This window comes from Polyodon spathula, chromosome 2, assembly GCF_017654505.1.
Source record: "Polyodon spathula isolate WHYD16114869_AA chromosome 2, ASM1765450v1, whole genome shotgun sequence".
In the NCBI taxonomy this organism is placed as follows: Eukaryota; Metazoa; Chordata; class Actinopteri; order Acipenseriformes; family Polyodontidae; genus Polyodon; species Polyodon spathula.
The window spans coordinates 13,862,796-13,882,657 of record NC_054535.1 but is presented as its reverse complement, the minus strand read 5'-3'; the positions used below and the strand labels follow the sequence as shown (position 1 = coordinate 13,882,657).

The 19,862-nt window shown below is 37.0% G+C and overlaps 2 protein-coding genes across 2 annotated transcripts in view; one reads left to right on the top strand and one right to left on the bottom strand.

The window, feature by feature from the left end:
* Positions 1-965: 965 nt before the first annotated feature.
* Positions 966-9,744, top strand: LOC121330502 (short coiled-coil protein A). Its single transcript, XM_041277063.1, has 4 exons — positions 966-1,090; positions 2,773-2,844; positions 7,718-7,798; positions 8,235-9,744. The coding sequence occupies exons 2-4, from the start codon at positions 2,826-2,828 to the stop codon at positions 8,375-8,377; spliced, it is 243 nt and encodes an 80-aa protein (XP_041132997.1). The 5' UTR covers positions 966-1,090; positions 2,773-2,825; the 3' UTR covers positions 8,378-9,744.
* A 4,787-nt stretch (positions 9,745-14,531) lies between these two features.
* The window catches only part of LOC121330495 (calnexin-like), a 33,283-nt gene continuing 27,952 nt past the window's right edge, over positions 14,532-19,862 (bottom strand). Inside the window, exons 14-15 of the mRNA XM_041277050.1 lie at positions 17,563-17,678; positions 14,532-15,484 (exon numbers count right to left, since the gene is read on the bottom strand). Of these exons, the coding sequence (XP_041132984.1) occupies positions 15,410-15,484; positions 17,563-17,678 (191 nt within the window). The 3' untranslated portion in view covers positions 14,532-15,409. The remainder of the gene's footprint in view (positions 15,485-17,562; positions 17,679-19,862) is intronic.

Sequence of the window (19,862 nt, the reverse complement as noted above, 5' to 3'; positions counted from 1 at the left end):
ATCATTATATGCAGGTTTTCAGAAACATCTTTAACTTCTTTAAATGTTCATCTTCATGCTAAAGGAATCCTGGGATAGTTCGCTGATGGCTTTCTTGACTGAAATGTCTTTGATGATAATATGTTGCAATAGGATTCTGATAACCGAGCTGGAGAACCCCCTCTACCCCAGATCCTCATTTAACCACAAGATTGTCAATGTGCTATTTCTACAGTAATTACCTTTTGTACCCAATTGTTTGGTAATCATTGGTTATTGCCAATGTACTTATAATACCATTGGGGTCTTGTTTTACGTCAATGGAATGTTTTTTGTGCAATATTTCTTACATTTTATGTAGGTCTTTAAATGTTGCAGTTATTTTTTAAGTTAACCATAAATGCAAAGGGGCACAAAAAAGGCATTTCTACCAATTATTATATTTTTTATTCTATTTAGGAAATAAAGTAGTGCAAAAAGTAAGAATGGCTGTCTGGCGTGAACAGGGAGGAAGCTTTTAACTGTGGCCCAGTGATAGGCTACCTCATTCCTCTGTCACCTAGTTTTGGAGCTGGGATTGTGGCTCTCAAGACACTAAGAAATATCTGAATTAGAAATATGTGTTGGACAGTTGTGGCCTACCATACTGAACTACAAAAACAGTGGAAACATTAACGTGCAAGCAACTTTCTACAAATGTGCATACAGTCCTATTAATTCCTATTATTTATCCAGGTGTTTTGTAGTATTCAGGCAGTACCGGTATAAAAAAAAAAAAGTTGCCCTTTGCCATTAGGTCAGGGTACTAGATCGATTTGCTCTATTGTTTTTATATGCTCAGCTGTACACTATGTCGTGATTGTTCTGCATCCGCAGTATGTCTCATGTAAAAAAAGTACATATATCTTCTATCACGTTGCTCTCTATCCGACTCAGAAAGCTTTGCTCTTTGTCTCCCTCTGCTGCTCAGTTAAGCCGTAGCAGAGCTAACTGTGTGTGTTTGACCATCCAAGGAGACCCGCAGTGTTCGCCTTCGGGAAAATTGCATCTCAGTATATATATATATATATCGGTCCAAACGGGAGTTTTAACCCTTCTTTACTTCTAAAGGGTGAGTGATGTAATTTTCATATATACAGCATACCGTAAGAATGGTCCACAGTAGATCACAGGGATTTGATTTGCTAAGCTCGTAAATCTTTGGCAACCTTACATAACATAAGCTGTACCGAGTCAATCAATCCACGGCGCATAGGCCGCGATCTATTTTGCAATTTAAACATTCATTAAATAACTACTTGATTTTAGTCTGATCGTTTTCGGTATTTCCAGAATAGCTTATAGACACTATAAAACCAGGAAATGCGTCGAACAGTGTAATTATTAAAAATGGCATGAGTGTTCACGGGTGAATCTAATGATGTACAGTAGTACAGTGCTAAATTACCAGCTCACATAAAGAGGTTATTGATACGTCTTGTTGACGCCATTGCCATTTCCAGTTATTCAAATAAAAAAGTAAAAATACAACACAAATATTTCTTGTCGATATGCACAACGAGTGACATTTTTTGCCCCCCGGCAACTCATTCATAATTGTTGTCGATAGTTCTGAGGAATGCGAGGTTTTTATTCGAATGCTGGTTCTCTGTCGCATCAAATCTCCAAGCAGGCATCCTTCTGAAACTGGTTTGTTATGTGTGGTTAATTCTATGTAAAACACTTGAAAATCTCGAGCCTTATCACAGGAATTTTATTTTTTATATAAAGTACATTTACTTGGTTTGTCAGTTGTCTTTATTTTCTTCTTGTTATATAGTTTGCGGGCCAATAAAAACAAAACAAAACAAACAAAAAAAAAGAGAGACTTAGTTAAAGATGTTTGATGATGCCCCCGAGAAGAATAACATTTTACCTGTGCCACTGCCTGATGGAGGGACTCCTGTAGTTCAAAATGAGGTAGGGTGTCAGTCTCAGATCAGTGGCAGGGCTGAGCTATGGCCCTTGTTATAGAAGCAGATACTTCCTACATTTCCCCAAAATTCAGCTCATTTAATCGTGAGGAGTACAGACTAAACCAGTAGTCTTTGAATACTGGCCTACTTGTGAGAAATATATTGTAGAAAACACCAGTTATGGAATGTTGCATTTGAATTCTGAGAATTCTGTTAGCAGCAGGGTGATTAGTGTCACTTGTAGATGCACTGTGCTCTTGGCAGCTAATGGAAAATAAACACAAAACAATGGATGAAAGTATTCCTTTAAAGCTTCTTCCAGCAAGAAAGTCACAGCGTCTCACCACAGATTGGTCCAACTGTGCCATTTGTCAGTGGAACACATGTGAACATTTAAGACAGGCTAAGTCAGAAGGTGTAAAGACATTTTGCGAAGCTGTGAAGATCCGAAAAGATGACGTTTCAGACAGTTGTCTGTGACCTTAATGAATCATCAGCAATCTTTTAGCATGAAATAAGACTATTTTATATTGTCCTTTATTTGAGTCATACATATTATTATTGTGCATACAGTAATATACTGTACTTATGTTTATTGCTAAAGTTGCATCTTAGAAAGGTAATAATGTTTTGTAAGATTAAGATGATTTAGTTATGTACAGTACATCAGTATTAACCCTCCTGGTTCTCTCTCCTTTTTATTTTCAGTTATTTGAGTGAAACATTGTTTTTTAATGTAATTTTTTTTTTTTTTTTGTCTGTGAAAGCAGCTTGTTTCTGTAATGTTGTGCATCTTTACAAAGCATTTTGTTAATGAAGTCTTCCTTTTTCTTTGCAGTGGACAGTGGAGCTGCAGCCCTGCATTCGAAACAGGAAAGCGAATATTTCACCATGAACTCAGACGTGGATGGTAAGCACTAAAAGGGTTTTTTTTGGTTGTTTTTTTTTTTGTAGTCGTGCACTGAGATTTAAAGGGAAGATTTAAAGGACAATATGAGCAGTGCCCGGATAACATTTTAAGATGCTAAAGTGGTGACTCCCTCCACAAGTATCCTAAGGGCTGCAGCTTCCATTAGTTCATGGTTGTCTTCCATCTTTTATACTGAAGCCCATCCATTTAGCATCCTCAAATTGAGGATGCTAATTTGAATTCTTCTCTCCAGCCGTCATTTGATGGCTGGAGTAGTCCTCTACGTTGGACGGTCCTAACTTGGGCTTTTAAATAGGACTACTACTATGACTACTACTACTAATAATAATAAAAATAATTATCTTTATTTTTAATATAGTGCCTTTCACAATACAAAAAATAAAAATATAAATAACATAAATAAAATAAACATAAATAAAAACATCGACAAATTAATAAAAGAAAAGCAATCAAAACAAAAGAAAGAGAAAACAGTAAAACAAGGTAGAGAAAAAAAGGAGCATCATTTTAGCATAAAAACACGACTTTATAAAAGTGAGTTTTAAATCTTGTTTTAAAAGCAGTGACACTTGGTGTTTCCCTTACAGAGCTAGGCAGATCATTCCAGAGTTTTGGGTCCCTCTAACTGAATGCTGTACCACCTGTATTTTTTCTTTATATGTGTGGGACACTAAGCAACCTGGCATTCTGTGTTCTGAGTGGTGATCATTTAAATTTGATGGTGCAAGGTCATTTAATGCCTTATAAGTTAAAAGCAACACATTAAAATCTATCCTGAATGGGACTGGAAGCCAGTGCAGAGATGCTAGCGCAGGAGTAATGTGATCTTGTCTCTTAGTCCTGGTTAAAATTCTAGCTGCAGCAGTTTGTATGAGTTGCAAGATACATAAGCATGCATCAATCTCTCAGTATCTGAGTGGGAAATAATACTCCTCAATTTGGCGATATTTCTGATTTCCATTACATGAGAGTAGGTGTATATTGAACTCCGCTCTCCCCAAGATAGCACCAACTAAGACAGCTTATTTTACTGTAAACTAATGTGATCCATTTGCGTTTCCTGATGATGTAGATATCCTTCTACCTGATGCTGATCGCTGAAGTGTAATGCTGGCTCTAGGGATCAGCCTGTTTTGCCTCCCTGGTGCATCAGCACACACAGCGGCTACAATGCTAAGATCAACCACAGTGCGGCCTCCCTAGCGCCTCAGCATGACAATCGTCTGGACTGAGCCGAGTAGGGTACTTCAGTGTGGTCTTCAGGTGGGCACCTTCCATCCTTGGTGTTTCGCCGACTAGCCCACGACACCTTAAGAGGGCTCAACAGTGATTCTGGCGTCCCAGCATCAACCCCCTCTGCCCCCCACTCAGCTAAGCCCAGCTTACTTAGTTTCTGTTACGTCAACATTTTTTTTATTGTTACAGTGCTTGAGGTCCCCAATCAGAATCTTTTTGTCTCAACCAGAGCCAATTGGTGCTCCTCTCTGCTGCTTCAGATCAGTTCTTCACTATGCATCGCAACTCTTGACCACTGAATCCGATGTCTGTGAGAAATCAGGTTGTGGAGTGTGCCACAAATCCTTGACAGCCCACCTCCACTGGGTAAACCTGGACTCTCCATCCTTGCTGTTCCGCTTCAGCAGCTAGTTGAGCGTACTGACTTTTCTTCCTTTCACTCACCTCATCCACAGCATCCTCTCACGGCACTGTTAACTCTACCAGGTGAACAAGGCGTGGTGAACCAGACCATAAGACAATATCAGGTTGAAGGTTAGTGGTGGCAATCTCCGGTGAGAAAATAAGTCGTTGTCCAACATCTGCCAGCATTTCCAGTCTCTAGCAGCTTCCAGTTGTCCTAGACAAGTTTTGGTTTTAATACCTTTTCTTTGTGGTTGCTCCCCTGGATGAAGGAATGTTGTTCTTAATGTGTCAAAATGTGTCGTATATATATTGCTGGAATTGGTGTCAACCTGTTGGTCATGCTGCGCTTGTTTTCCAGTGCTAAGGCCAAACATCGCAGTAAACCGTCCTTGGCTAAGACCCACCTTACATCCTGTCAAAATGTGACCTAATGTAGCTGGCGATGAACACAAAGGACAACACCGATCCTCTCCTACCCATAGATTAAGTTTCTGTGGTGATGGGAGAACGTGATATGTTGACCTAATGAGGAAACTGATCCTGCTCTGTTCCATTGTCCATAGATCTCGCCAGCCGATCTTGCATTGTTCCACACTGTCCTTTCTCGTCCATTCTCCCTGCTTGGCCTGGGAAACAGCCTTTACGCTCCTCATCCTCTCCTCCTGCTTTTGCACCTCGTTGACTGTCAGCTTCTTCTGTTAAGCTGGGGTTGCCTTATTCCATATAAAAGGAGCTGAACTGAGACCAAAGCCTCCTCTTCCATTTTGTACTTGCCCCATGATATCACATGATATCACTGATATGAAGGGCAGCCTTTGCTTCTTTTACTGACCACTTCTGTATTATCTGAGTTTAGCATTAAAAAGTCTTCAAGCATCCATTTTTTTTACGTCAGCAAGACAGGTGCTCAAAATATTTACAGCCGAGGTGTCACCCTGTTTTAGGGATAAATATAACTGTGGATCATCATCGTAACAATGAAAATTAACCCCATAGCTATGCATAATATTACCGTTAGGCAGCATATACAAAGAAACACAGTTGGGCCAAGAACTGAGCCCTGTGGGACCCTGCATGTAACCTTTTGACAAAAAAGAGGTCTCTGTTTGAGAGATAAGATCAAAACCAAGACAGAACACAACCTGACAGTCCTACCAGATTTTCAAGGCGATCAATTAAAACAGAATGATCAATAGTGTCAGACGCAGCAATCTAATAGTATAAGAAACAAAGGTGTGCCCGTGTCAGATGATAACAACATATCATTAAGCACTCTAATGTGCTGTCTTGCTGCTATGATAAGGCCAAAATCCAGACTTAAAATTCTCATCTATGTTACGAACTGCACGAAGTTTGTTAGGTTGCACGGCAACTACTCTTTCTAAAACTTAATTAGTTAATTCAAATAGATTTGAAATATGCCTGTAGTTATTAAGAACATTGTGATCTAAGGTAGATGAGCCCTGGCTTTACAATTGCAGTCTTGAAAGAGTTAGGAACAGTACCTGATAAGAGGGAGCCATTAACAATGTTTAATGCTGTGGTATTTAGTGGATTAAATCTTCTTAACTGTATTAGCCAGGTCATTTTGACTAATTGAAGAAAAATGCTCAAATGTGGATTGTCGTATAGTATTAATAGTCCTGACTTATGTCACTCCTAAGTCTGAGCAATCATGTTGCTTTAACTATCTATTCCCAGAAAAATCTACATATTTTTTAACCCTTTGCAGTCCATTTATTCAGCGCCTGTCAGCTACGTCAGGTCCAGTTTATTTTTACATGTGCTGTTTATTTTACACACGCTGGTTAAAATATATTTTTTCCAAGTAAAACCGGTTTAAAGGGCATTGTAATGCTAAGCGACATCAGTACAGCATCTCCAGCCAAGCTCCACCCTGCGCTCGTTGTATTTTTCACATACCTCTTTATAGACGTGAATACTGATAAATTCTCTCCTGATCATTCGTTTTATTACCAAACTCCTCAATAATGTGATCCAAGTAATTATTTTATTACTATAACATCTCAAAAAGCTCTGCAAATGTTCATGATATTCTTTGAGCTCTGGATGCAGAAGCAGCTACCTCTTTTGTTTATGTCTGCTTATCTCTGTGTGGTGCAGCTGCTAGGGCTATTGCTCACACGCCCCTTTTAAAAAAAAAAAAAAAAAAAAAAAAAAATCTGTCTCATTCAGCCATTGAATGGTTTTCTCGACTTTTTCTGGCGCCATTTATTTAAATAAAAAGAAAATAAAATATTTAAACAGAAACACTGCTCACAGAGCAGAATAAAAGGTTAAAAGAAAACAAATCATGAACACTAAACAAAAAAACCCAGGTCAGGCTGGGCAACCGCCCTCACTGATGCTGTCTAGTCTTGGTTTTACTTTACGTTTCGTTGTCCTCTCTCACCACCGTTCCTCATCTCAAACTGCAGGCTTTTATCTGCTATGGCTGAGGGGTTAACTATCAGTTATCTCATTACCCCTTGGCCACAATCTGCACAAGTTTTTTTTAATTACTACTGGCAGAGGACCAGCTGCCGACCTCGCCTGTGCCAAAAGACACTTAAATACAAAACAAAGCACAGTTACGGCGGTTACGGCGTATATATATATATATATATATATCTTTAAATAAATACAAAAACAAAAAATACACAAAATAATACACACTCAACACGAGCCGAGGGTTACCCCATTCTAAAATAAATAAATAAACAATACAAAAACAAAGCACCACGCTTTTCATGTGCAGGGCTTCCCGCCCTGTCATAAACTGCCAGCATTGTTTGTTACTACTTCTGTACTATTTTAAAGTTTTATTTTTCTTTCATATAAAAATAAATGGTGCAAACATCGTTATATAAAAATCTTGATAAATTTCAATAGGTTAACAATATTAATGTTTAGGTCATTGGCAAACTTACTGTACACAGTCTTACAATTTTTTTTTTTTTTTTTTTTTTTTTTTAGGTTATGAGTCCATTTCATTTAACCCCTGTACTCAGTCAACTGGCACTTTTTTTTAAAATGAGGCTGTTGTGATTGAGAGTTCAGAAAAGCTTTTTCACGGTTGTGTACTTTGAAGGTTGACCTGAAATCCTTGTTTAAAGATGAATCTGAAGGTCTCAGGTTGACAGGCTCTACATTCTTGATGGCTGCTATCTAATATATGCATGTTTGTGTGTGTGTGTGTGTACGTGTGCAGGTGATGCTGAAAACCAGGTGGAGCAGGAGGAAAAGACGCGGCTTATTAATCAGGTCCTGGAGCTCCAGCATACCCTGGAAGGTCGGATGCCAACACTACTAAATAATAAAGCTGTGGATGTGATGCCATACTTGTTCTATGAGCTTAATGTCTGGGCTCCATAGATGCCTGTGTTTTTACCTAGGAAACAACTTGTCAAATTGTGATTAAACTTTGTCTTCCTGTCCATCTGTGTTCCCTTGTGTCACATTGTTACATAATCTAGCGGTGTTCCCTATTTTAAAAATGTATTATCTCTTTTTTTTTGAGGCCCATTTTTTGATCGCCATTAGGCACAAGGGTTCACTGTAGCACTATAACTGTTGCTTAGTTTTTTTTAATTGTACAGTTTCTAAGCCTGAAATACCAGGAGAAAGGTGTATCCTTCAGTTAATATTGACTTTGAACTGTTCTAGTTTGATTTATTATACTTACAGATTTAACTTTTTTTTTTTTTTTTTTTTTTTTTTTTTTTAAGATCTGTCCGCGCGTGTGGATGCGGTGAAGGAAGAAAACCTGAAGCTCAAATCTGAAAACCAGGTCCTCGGACAGTACATTGAAAACCTCATGTCTGCATCCAGTGTCTTCCAGACAACTGACACAAAAAGCAAACGGAAGTAAGGGAGTGATCCCTTCCTACCTTTAACATAATTTACATTGTTTATATTCTTTTCCTGTCATTAAAATGCACATTAAGCTTTATTCAGAAGCCTTTTTTTAAAGATTGTTTCAGTTTATTATTATTATTGTTTTAACCCCTAAGTTTAACACGCACCCTTTACTGTACAGGTAAGGAAATCCCAAAGATACACAAGTAGCCCTTTTGCTCATTGTGAACATGTTTCTCCCCCAACATGTGTGCACATTTTTTAGGACAACTTTTTATCTTCCATCTGGAAACAGCACAGGTTTTACACAGGGATAGTTTTGGGGAGGTTGATGGGATTTCCAAAATGAATAATGTGACTGTTTGGACAGGGATTTTAAAAAATCAGGCTTTGAGTTTGCTGTTCATCATGAGCTCTTTAAATTGTTATATTAAATTGTGTGTGAAAAGACGAAGATGTGAAGTAATGAACATGCTACAAGTGCCACCTATTTTTTAACATTTTGAATGAATTTTGGCTTTTTTGGAAGAATGCTTTAGTAATGCATTCCAGATACATTATCAGTATTAACAAGTATTAAAAACTGAGTTCTGTTTTTAAGGCCAGTCATTTCCCAGTTTAGCTGAATTTGGTTTGTGAAGTGGTATTTGTGAAATGAGTGTATATGGGGGAAATCTCACTTTTAGCACAGAGCACCCTGGGATGTGTAGTTCTAGAGCAGCTTTTAACATCAAAGGCTCTTGGTGCAATTACTACACCTCCCATAATGCAAAGTGTCAAAAGTAACATTTTGGGTCATTCCCACTATTTTTTTTATTTTTTTATTTAATCATTGGGACCTTCTTTAAAACATTCAGAGTTTTAAAAGGAGACTCCATGTATCGCTTATCTGTCATTACAAGCTAGGTGGTCTGTCAGCAACTTTAGTGTTCTGATAAAGTTCAGTTCTACTTAAGAAACAAACAAAACAAACAAAAAAAAAAAAAAAACATGCAATGTGTCTTTTTTATGATAAAGAAAATGACAAATACTGAAATGGAAAAATCACTGGTTTTATTATTTTTTATTTAAAACAGTACAAAGTCTGGGCTGCTATTAAAATTTGAGCTATACAGTCACTTTCACTACAGTAGATTTTTAAACAGTAGATTTTAAAATCATGTCTTTTTACTGTTTCAGAACACTAATAGTGAAATATTTCCACAGCTTTAAAAGGTTAATTTGTTGAATTAGTTTTTTTAATTTAATAAATGTGCTATGAACATGTAACCTGTGCTCACACATTCAGAGAGATTGTTGCCTTGTGTGTAGATTGTATACATTGTATTACTGTGTTGCCTTTTGGAGTTTTGTTTAATAAATTAATTTTGTTTTGCTTTTTGCGTGGGTCAGTTTGCTGGTATTCTTTATCATAAAACATACAGAATGGATTCCTACAGAATACTACTGCTTGTCAAGCTTAAATCACACAATTTTATCAAAGTAAGCCAACAACAAACACAAGTTATCATTAAGAATGAACATGTAGCTTACTATAATGAGGATTCTTCTAACAGCAATAAAGAGACAAAACCCATTTTGCATTGACTTTTTACTTTTTAATGCAGTAATTGAATCCAGATGAAACAGTTATTATAATACATTGTTTAAAGCTAATAAAAAGGCTGAGCTCTTGTATGCGTAAGGTGATTTTGTATTTTTTTCCAGTCTATTTATTATATAATATATATTATATTATATATATATATATATATATATATATATATATATATATATATATATATATATATATATATACAGTGCTACCCCGTTATAACACGACCTGTTATAGTGCGGAATCGGTTATGACACGGTAAGGTTGTGACTCCCATTTCCTCCATAATGCAATTTGACTAGCAAACGTTGGGTGAACGTTCCAGATATACAGTAGGAAGCATGGCAGGCAGCAAAAAAACAAAATCTTTCTCTGTTAAATGAAACTCGATGCAGTGGACAGAATTAAAAAAAAAGCGAAACTCAAGCAGCAGTTTCAAAAGATATAAATGTAGAATCTACATTGCGTGGATGGCTAAAAGACAAATAAAAGCTAAGGTTTTCTTGATAAGATTGATTCCAAAGAGGGCTGCTGTGGGTGAAAGTTTTTGGTGTGGCCCAGGCTAACGGGCTGGGAATACCATAATTGTCTCTAAACCGTGGATTCAAGTACCTGCAAATTGTGTGTGTCTCCTTCATTTTCCACCATACGCTACAATATTCATATGGCTTGCGGGCATTGTAAACCATTTTGGGAACAAAAATACCAATATTTGTTATAAGGGGAAACATAAATAACGCGGTCTCCTAATTCTGGACCCCGACAACCGCACTGTAACGGGGTAGCACTGCTTATAGACACACATGACTAAGACCACTTTTTAAAATTCACAAACTAAAACAGTCAATCAGAAAAGATGACAATAAATTAATATAATACAATTAAAAGAGCCAAATGTGGGAAAGACAGTGAATGCAGATAGCAACTTTTGTATTTAAACTGGTTAAAGGTCAAGTTTCAGCTTTTAACCAGAGGGCCTGCTTCGAGCGTTCCAGCAGCTGCAGAGCTCAGAGTGCGGCTGTGTTAAATGTAACTGAAACGTTCCACTAGCAATGCAGTCAAATCTTAAACTGTTTTTACTTAAACTGTTTCTTTGGTGGCTGACACTCAATTTCAACATTGCAGACCACTATAGAAAAGATAACTTCACTAAAATCTTAAGACTGCAGGTAGCAAAGATAATCTCACTCAAAACAGACTAAAGTACTGTAGTAAGCACATTTAATAAACTGATATGTCATTTACTTAAAACATGTACAGTAAGAGACACTGCAATTAGTTATCCAAAGGCAGCCTTTCTCTGAAGTTTATTTCGTGCTGAAAAAAGGTGTTCGTTGTTGCCTAGTATTTAGAACAGAGAAAGGAGATGGGAGATACACAGTAATAAAGATCAGCCATTTCTGCTCCTTGTGTGAATATTTTCTTTAAATAAATTTCTATTTGTGGTTTACAAAATTGTATGTACCTTTTTAATGCAGTCGTTTGCACAAGAAAACATATGAACCCCTTTCATTGTGAAGAAAATGTTCTTTTTTTGGGATATACCCATTTTTTTCAAGTTCGACATTACATTCTGTGCTGTAGCTCACATGGCCTGCTTGCAGCTGGATAATTAGACATTAGTGACAAAGGAAATAACATTTGCATTTCCCTAGTACAAAAAAAAAATAAGCAGATCCACAATATAATCAACAGGGGACTTCTATAAATACAGGTTTATTTGTCATTTGACATTTGCTATTGCGAGAACATAAAATGCGTATCTTGAGGGAATCCCTGTGCCACCTTTGAGATAAATAATTTGCTCATGTTGACTAAGTTCCCAGTGCTTACCAGGTTCCACTGAATGTTTTTGCAACAGCAGTAGGTGAAATACCCACCCTGTGACCACATTCATTGACATAAATGGTGCGTTTATCCCTTTTCAATAATGATTTACCTGCTGGTTAGTCATTTCTGTCTGAAGCATGTTACTAAGCTGTACATCTTTTAAAATTTCAGGAGCACTAAGGGCATCAAGAAAGAAAAGTAAGACGTGGAGGTTGTTTAACTTGTACTGGAAGGACTTTGCTCATTATGTATAGTGTAAATGTATAGAGCCACTATCGTGCAATGCAGCTCTGTACAATTTTAAGGTAGTTATGGTAGTAGCAATTAGCTTTTACAGATAAGATGCAGTATCTAGAAGAAATTAGAATATATTTTTGGCTGATTGAAAATAAATCTGTATCTATTTTTAACATATATACAGTACCGTTAAAAAGTATAGATGGCTACTCCTGGGAAGACTCACTTCTGTCCCAAATTTTCTCCATTTGGACAATATGGCTCTGACTGTGGTTTGGTGGAGCCCAAGCCTTAGAAATGGCTTTGTAACCTTTTCCAGACTGATAGGAATCAACAACTTTTTTTTCCAGCGGTCTTCAGTAATTTCTTTTGATTGTGGCATGATGTGCCTCTAGAACCTGTGTGCTGACAACTTCACTCTGATGGTAAGGGCCAAAGTTAGTCAGATTTATATTGGGCAGGGCTGGCCTAAATCAGGCCTGATTGTTAACCAAAGTATTCAAACAGTTGACCCTAATGATCCCTTTAGTTGAGTTGAGTTAGCTAGGGGGGCAATAACGTTTTAACACCGGAAGATTGCATGTTTGATTAACTTGCACACTAAACAAATGAAAGAAAAAACAATCTGATGTAATTTTTTTCCATCAGACTCCCTCTTTATACTACTACAACCCACAAAAAGATCTGTCCAAATTCAATGTGAAAAATGTAAAAAAGTCCAGAAAATCAGACAGGGAACAGAAACCTTTTCACTATATATATCTGTGTGTGTCTGTGTGTATGAACAGGCTGGCTGTAGGGTGACATCAGGCCAGAAAGGAGTACGCACTGTGGCGCTCAGTGCGATTATTGCAAATAAAAAGTTTAAACAGACAACGAAAACTTTGTAAAAGAAAACGACGCAATGGCCAAAATAAACAGACAAACAAAACGGACTAACACTAAACAGTGGACAAATAGACAAACAAACACGGCGAGTCAAAACAAACAAGTATCATGCTGGTCCTTCCAGCACAAAATAGCAATTGTTATTTACTTTTTAATTTACTTTTACTCTCCTTCTCTCTCACGTTCTCTACACACCAAACACGCAACCCCGAGTGAGTGAAATGTGCTATATATACGGTTGTGCCGGGATTCAATTACTATTAATTATTCACTGGAATCCCAGCACATTAATTAATTTGTGCAACCCCATGCCTGCATACTATTAAATAAACGTGAAGTGCAATCCCTGTGCCTAAACTACATATTTTAAATCACTCATTCAACACAGATCCATTTACATTCCGTGCACCAATACCTATACACCAACATTAACACACCACACGCAACACAAAATCCACACAAGAGCGCACACTGCCACAATTATATATATATATATATATATATATATATATATATATATACACACACACACACACACACACGTATGTACATCATGAAATTTCTATTCATTTGACAATGTTCGAAAGTGTTAAAAATAAGTACTGTGTATTTAAAAGGGATGTTGCACACTTAAGGGAATGTATTTATTAGTGCTATATTTTATTTTTTTCTTAAAGAATTAATTAAAAATGTAGTAAATGTCATAAAATGCATGCTGAAATGGAAATTAACTGGACAGTTGAAATCAGGACTCTGTTTATAGGGCTTTAGGTACAGAGTTCAACCATACAGGCCTGGATGCAAGTCTAGGAAACCAGTAAGATCCACCAAGAGAAGCAGCCTGCTGTATTAGGATAGGAAATACAACCACTAAAAATAGCAGACCAGTAAACAAATCTAATATACTAATATGTATGAATATGCCCCTCCCCCCAAACAATTTCCAACTTTGTACCAAGAGAAACAGCGGCGCATTTTACCGTTTGTTTAGATGCCATTTTGTAGCGATGAGGTGCGTGCATGGAAATCGGAATACAAAACAATACAATATGACGGTGGTTCTGGAAAGATTTAATAAACCAATCAGCGAGTCTCAAGTAACTCTCGTTAAGAAAACGCTTTTTTACAAAACAGTACTGTATCAATTATGAATGAATCACTGTTGGTGCCAAGGTGTTCTTTTAAACAAAGTTCCTGTTCCTTTAGCCGGAGCATTTACTATGGGAAAAATCACCTTCGGCAAAGTGTTCTCTTACAATGTGTTCCTATACGCGGAGACTAGCGTGTAGCCAAATCAATTTGAAATGTCTGTATGAGGCTAAATGAAGCCAGTTACCAGTTACCTGTTGAGCATATCTCGTTGGGCATATTTGGACGAATACATAATTGTAATATTGTATAATTGCAACTTACGGAAGCATAGGCATGTCTTACGTATTTAATTAATAAAATGTCCATTGCAAATCAGAGAATCTCTTCCATAATCAGTTGTTCTTGATACATTTAACTGCTTACTTTAGAAATGTTTCATGCAAACTATACATTTGTTCATGGGTAAAGTAAAGTATGGTACCCCACAAATAAAATCAGCAATACACAATCAAGTTGACACACAACATTGTATTAAATATTTATTTCCAAGAGCAATGTACAATTTGCAAACATTTGTAAACAGAGATATTGCACCAACCTGGCAATAAACATAAAAACTAAAACCTGGAAAAAAACTATTTTGTAATTGCAGTATGAAGCTCTGCTTCCAAGTACAACTGGCTGATATATTTTACATGACACCACTATCTGTGAATTCTTCCATTTCATAAATTAATTCAAATACACAGAAAGAACTGATTGTTCCTGCAACTTTGGATCACAAAAAGCAAACCAGCTGTAACTACTATGCAAAATTCTACAATTATTATTCCTCTTGCAAAAATAAAAACAACCAAATGAAGCTCTTAGTGGAATCAAAACAGTGTATTACAGACTTTCAGTGCATTTCTGCTCTTGTAAACAACAGACAAATTAAAACCTAAAAATGCTGGGCCACTAATATTTACTTTCTTTACATTTAGTTCTGCTAACTTTCAACAAACTCACAGACTTAATAGCTGCAAACGATGTCCTTTTTTATGTACATTTCTGTATAAAACGGCTCTATTCACATTCACATCACATGTTAATATTGTTATAATGAAGCTCTAAAATACACCTTGTTGGCTATTGGATGTTAAGATGCTTTTGTTATTTTTCATTCCAGTGTTTTCTGGAGACAAATGTTTCTTGAAAGGGAAGACTGAAGATGTCTGTTTAGGGGCTGGGGTCTGAGGTCAGATGTAGGGCTGAGGAGTAACATGAGTGGTTTGGGAATAGAATCTAGTTGGTCACCATTGCCTTCAGATGGATAGCCTGCATGCTGTTGGGCATGCCAGTGTGTGCATGCACCGCTTGTTAATCAGTTTCTTTTAACAAACAATAGCTGCTGGAAGATGACGTTTATTCCTTCCGTACTCGTCTTTTACGGACTGTTTTTTTTGGTCCATCTCCTGTACCTTCATCCGCATCTTTCATCTGAGAATACAGAAATAAAGAAAACTGTTGATAAACTGTATTCATAATGCGTAATAAAGGGGGGGGGGTTAAACCTCTACCACTATTTCATGCAATGCCACATTTTACAGGTTAGTCCTAGCATGTGTGAAAACGTGTTCTTTTCTGCATTAGAGCTGCAAACTTGTAAAGCTTTCTTTACTCCTTTCTACTCCACACCAGGTTTCTCTTCAGGGAACTCCCTGAAAGGAACATCTAGTGACACAGTTATCAAAAATAAATAAATAAATAAATAAATAAAATAGGATGGGTTAGATATGTTGGATAGAATCAATTTCAGGTACTCATTTTCTAATTTCTTTACAATATCCTTTTGAGTTTGTTTGGATTGATTAAATGAAATATGATAGATAACTTCCTTTAAAATAATATTAATTAAACCTTCGTCACTGGCAATAATAAAGCTCACAGGGAAGGCAGAAAGGGCACCCCACATACATAGAAGCAGTTAACTAATAATTAGGGCTTCTGATTTTCGGATTTAACCGATAAAAACTAATAAAACACCGAGAACCCAAACAAAAAAACACCTTTCTCAGTGCAGTTGGGCAATGTCCCACCTTCCTGACTTGCATTTATCATTGATTTGTTCCCAATACTGTAAACCCACCCAACCACTGAGTGGCAACAAATTCCTACATTTCTATTTAAAACGAGATTACAATTAGAAGGCTTGTTTACAGGATTTAAAGCTATATTACAGTTAGATGGGGATAATTTGAAACAGAATTGCAAATTGTGGTGAAATGTAAAAAAATGTCTACACACACAAAAAAAACCCCCAAAAGAATGTGCCCGTGACCATAAGGATTTAGCTGTAAAACAGCAAAGAAGGTACAACTTAACTGTCGAGTTACTATACATCTTGTGACAGAAAGAACCGCTCACGCATTTTGGAAAGTAACTGAAAACAGTAATTTCATACAGTACATAAAAAGCGAAAGTGATTTACATAAAAATCAAACATAGCTAAAATAAGCACAGAAAAACAGGGTTTATATTATTATTTAAACGCTTTTTTACTGAACAAACATTGTTTTGAAGTGCAAAGCATTTCATTTTTTTGTTGTTTTTTTCTTTTCTTTTTTTAAGATTGAATCAAATACAGTGCCATGAGTTGTATTATACAAATTCTGTAGGGTTAAATCAATAAATTTATATGCAGAACAGTACACTGGACTTGTTGGGAGACAGACATGTTGTCCAAAATAACGAGATGTCTGGTTTTATAGTGTTCAGTTTATTTTAAATGTATAAAATCCCTGAAAAAACACTTTTTTACTTTTACAAAAGAAATTGTGCTTCTGCACTGTACACATTACTGTGTAAAGGCAAAAGTTTTAAAAAGAAAATTAATTTAGCACTTTTTTACCACACTTAGTATACAGTTACTGCAAAATAGATCATGGTGCCGCATTGGTACGTTACGATACTGTACAGAACCTTACAAATTGCACACTTTGCAGAACTAATTCATTTTTAAACCTATGGTTGCAAGTACAACACATAGCTTACGTCCTACTTTTATTTTCTGTGGGTATGGAGTCTTTTTTTTTTTTTGAAAAAGTAATTAAAAGACTTCAAATTCAGAATTTCTTGCGTTTGAAACCACTGGAGTCTATCAGTATTTCTAAAGTTGCTCTGCCTTTTCTAACCGTTATCACAGTTAGTTTAAACTCTGCAAAGTATGAGTTTATATGTCCTCTTTTAATCATGTAGTTGATTTTAGCAATTTAGTAGCTACTTGTATTTACTTTCGTCCTGACTTGGGTGTCAGTATTACAGCCGTTTTATTTTCAGTGTGTTTCTTTGGATAATACAATTCACAGTGACGTATCGTCACCTAATTGGATATTACTGTGGGTCATATGTTGTGTCTGGCGTATCTGAATGTATGGCATAAGTGTCTGTATTAAGTGAAGGAATACTGTACATATTTTCTATATCTATCCCATCTTCTCTGCAACTCTCAGCACTCCATTCTGAAAGTAAACAGGAGCTGCACTCAGTATACAGTATATGAAAGAAACAACACTTACCTCGTCTTCGGACAAAGACTCGTTGGTTTGGTTGCCTTCTTCGTCCTCTTCTTCCTCGTGGCTGCCTTCTCCCACAGCTCCACTCTCCTCATCCTCCTCCTCTTCATCTTCTTCTTCTGCAATTATCAGTTAACTTCTTTCAGGATTGAATACTGACAATACTCTCTAAGCCAGTACCAATGCACAACATTCATTTTGCCAGCTTAAAAAAAAAGGAATATGCCAAGCTACCTTCAAATATGAAAGAGTACAGGCACTATCCTGCTTCACATTTGCAGACTTGAATTTACACTTTGATCTGACACTTCTGTAATTCTGTTAAGCCAGGGTTATACTAGATTGGGAATTGGGGTCATGATGAGCTACTTTTCAGACCTTAGAGAAGAAGCATCTGTATTGCATACTGGCAACGCAGTTCATAGCATGTAATGCTCCCCTCACACGTAACACACCAAAGCCCTTACAATGACTTTCCGGCAGAGATGCCAACTTATGAAAAGGAGAAACTAGTAGCATGTGCAGAGCTAGAAATTAAAAGGTTCTTAGGCTCTGGCAAGCCAATCTTATAATGTTCAATCTATAATTTTGGTAACTGTAAACACATAGCATTAAGAAATTAAAAAAAAAATAAAAAATACTTCAACAATGACTTATTTTTTTATTTGGAATTGTATTTATTCTGGATTAAATATTAGTAATGAAGATGTTTTAGGATCAAGTAAGTACTACCAAACCTGGACTGGAAAAATACATGTTTTTTATTTAAATTTGTACTACTCCACAACTATCAAAACACAAAATGCTGTGAAGTACCCAATAATTAATTAATTAGATGAGCGTTAAACCTCAAAATCCATTTGCACAAACACACAGTAATGGGGAGTGATTTTGCTTATTGTTGGTGTTTCTTCGTACCTATGTGAGTGATACAGTCTTGACGCTCACCACCTTTCACAGAGAAGTCTGTCCGGCAGTATTCACAGTTGGCATGAGATTAATACACTTGACTTCTTTTAACGAATGGCCATTATATGAAAAATTCCTCCTGATATTTCTAACAAGCCAACCTTGATCTTTTAGATGGAGGGGAGTGACATTTTTGGTTTTAATTGTGATTCCTATTTTAATAACTGATAAGCAACCAAGTAAACGTGCGATTGATAATGATAGCAAGGCGACATTTGCGCAACAGTTTCTGAAGGACCCTGTGGAAGGGTGGTGGGTAATTCACTTGACACACAAGACACAGAAAGGTGTATTTGGAAACACTGCACAGCTATCCGGTTTTATTTTCTGTTTGCAACAAGTTATTTTAATCCACAGAGGGCGCTGCTGTCCGTGGCCTGGATACTGTCAATAGTAAACAGGACCACGAGTTTACCAATTCAGGTACAGAGTCCACTGCACATGCAAGTGCGCAAAATAATGGAAACCAAAGGCAAAAGAAAAAGGCAAAATAAAACACAGTAACAAAACTACAAAATAAAGGTGCTGCACTCGGCAGCGTTACCCCGACCGTCGCCAACCGCACGGCCCAGGTCTCTGTCCTACACTGCTGTGTTCCCTACACCTATACACACTCAGGGTCTGCCCAGGGATTCCCTGATCGCTAGAATCTTTCTCTTTTCTTTTAGTTGTTTGTTTTTTCCTTCCACTTTTTAATTAATGATCTGTTTTGTTTTATTTCTTTCATTTGGCCGTACTCGGGCCGGCGGCAGAGCTTCCGCCAGCTGGCTGGCTCGTTTCGTCTCCGAAGGGGCAGACCCGAGGGAACCCCAGAGCGTCATTTTATTAGTGCAACAACCCCCCCAGCCACTCAGAGAGGGGGAAAACCCATACACCCTCTTTCCCACCTCTCTGTGCCAATGCCGTGACTGACAGGCAGATATTAAAGGGCTGCTGCCCTCTTGCCGCAGCACTACAAATGCGCCCAGAGAGTCAGCGCAGGTCTCCCCTGTTACAGACCCCTAAACTGGTTACTAAGCAACCCGGCTAAGAGCTTTTAGTATGTCAGTTAAAATACCACAATAAGAACGGTCAGTGAAATACAGTATAAAGAACAATAAATAAAATGTAAAAAAATTAAAAACAGGAAAACATACACACGGTATTGAAATAATATTTCATAAACATTCGAGAGTAACCATCATTTATTTATTTAATAAAAATCGCAGTATTATACCCTTCGACATAGCGTCGCAGCAGAACCTCCAAAATAGTAGCTGCTATGGCCAAATCGTAGCCATTGGCATCTCTGCTGCTCACATTCAACTAATACTAGTCGCCTTCTTGTCCATAGA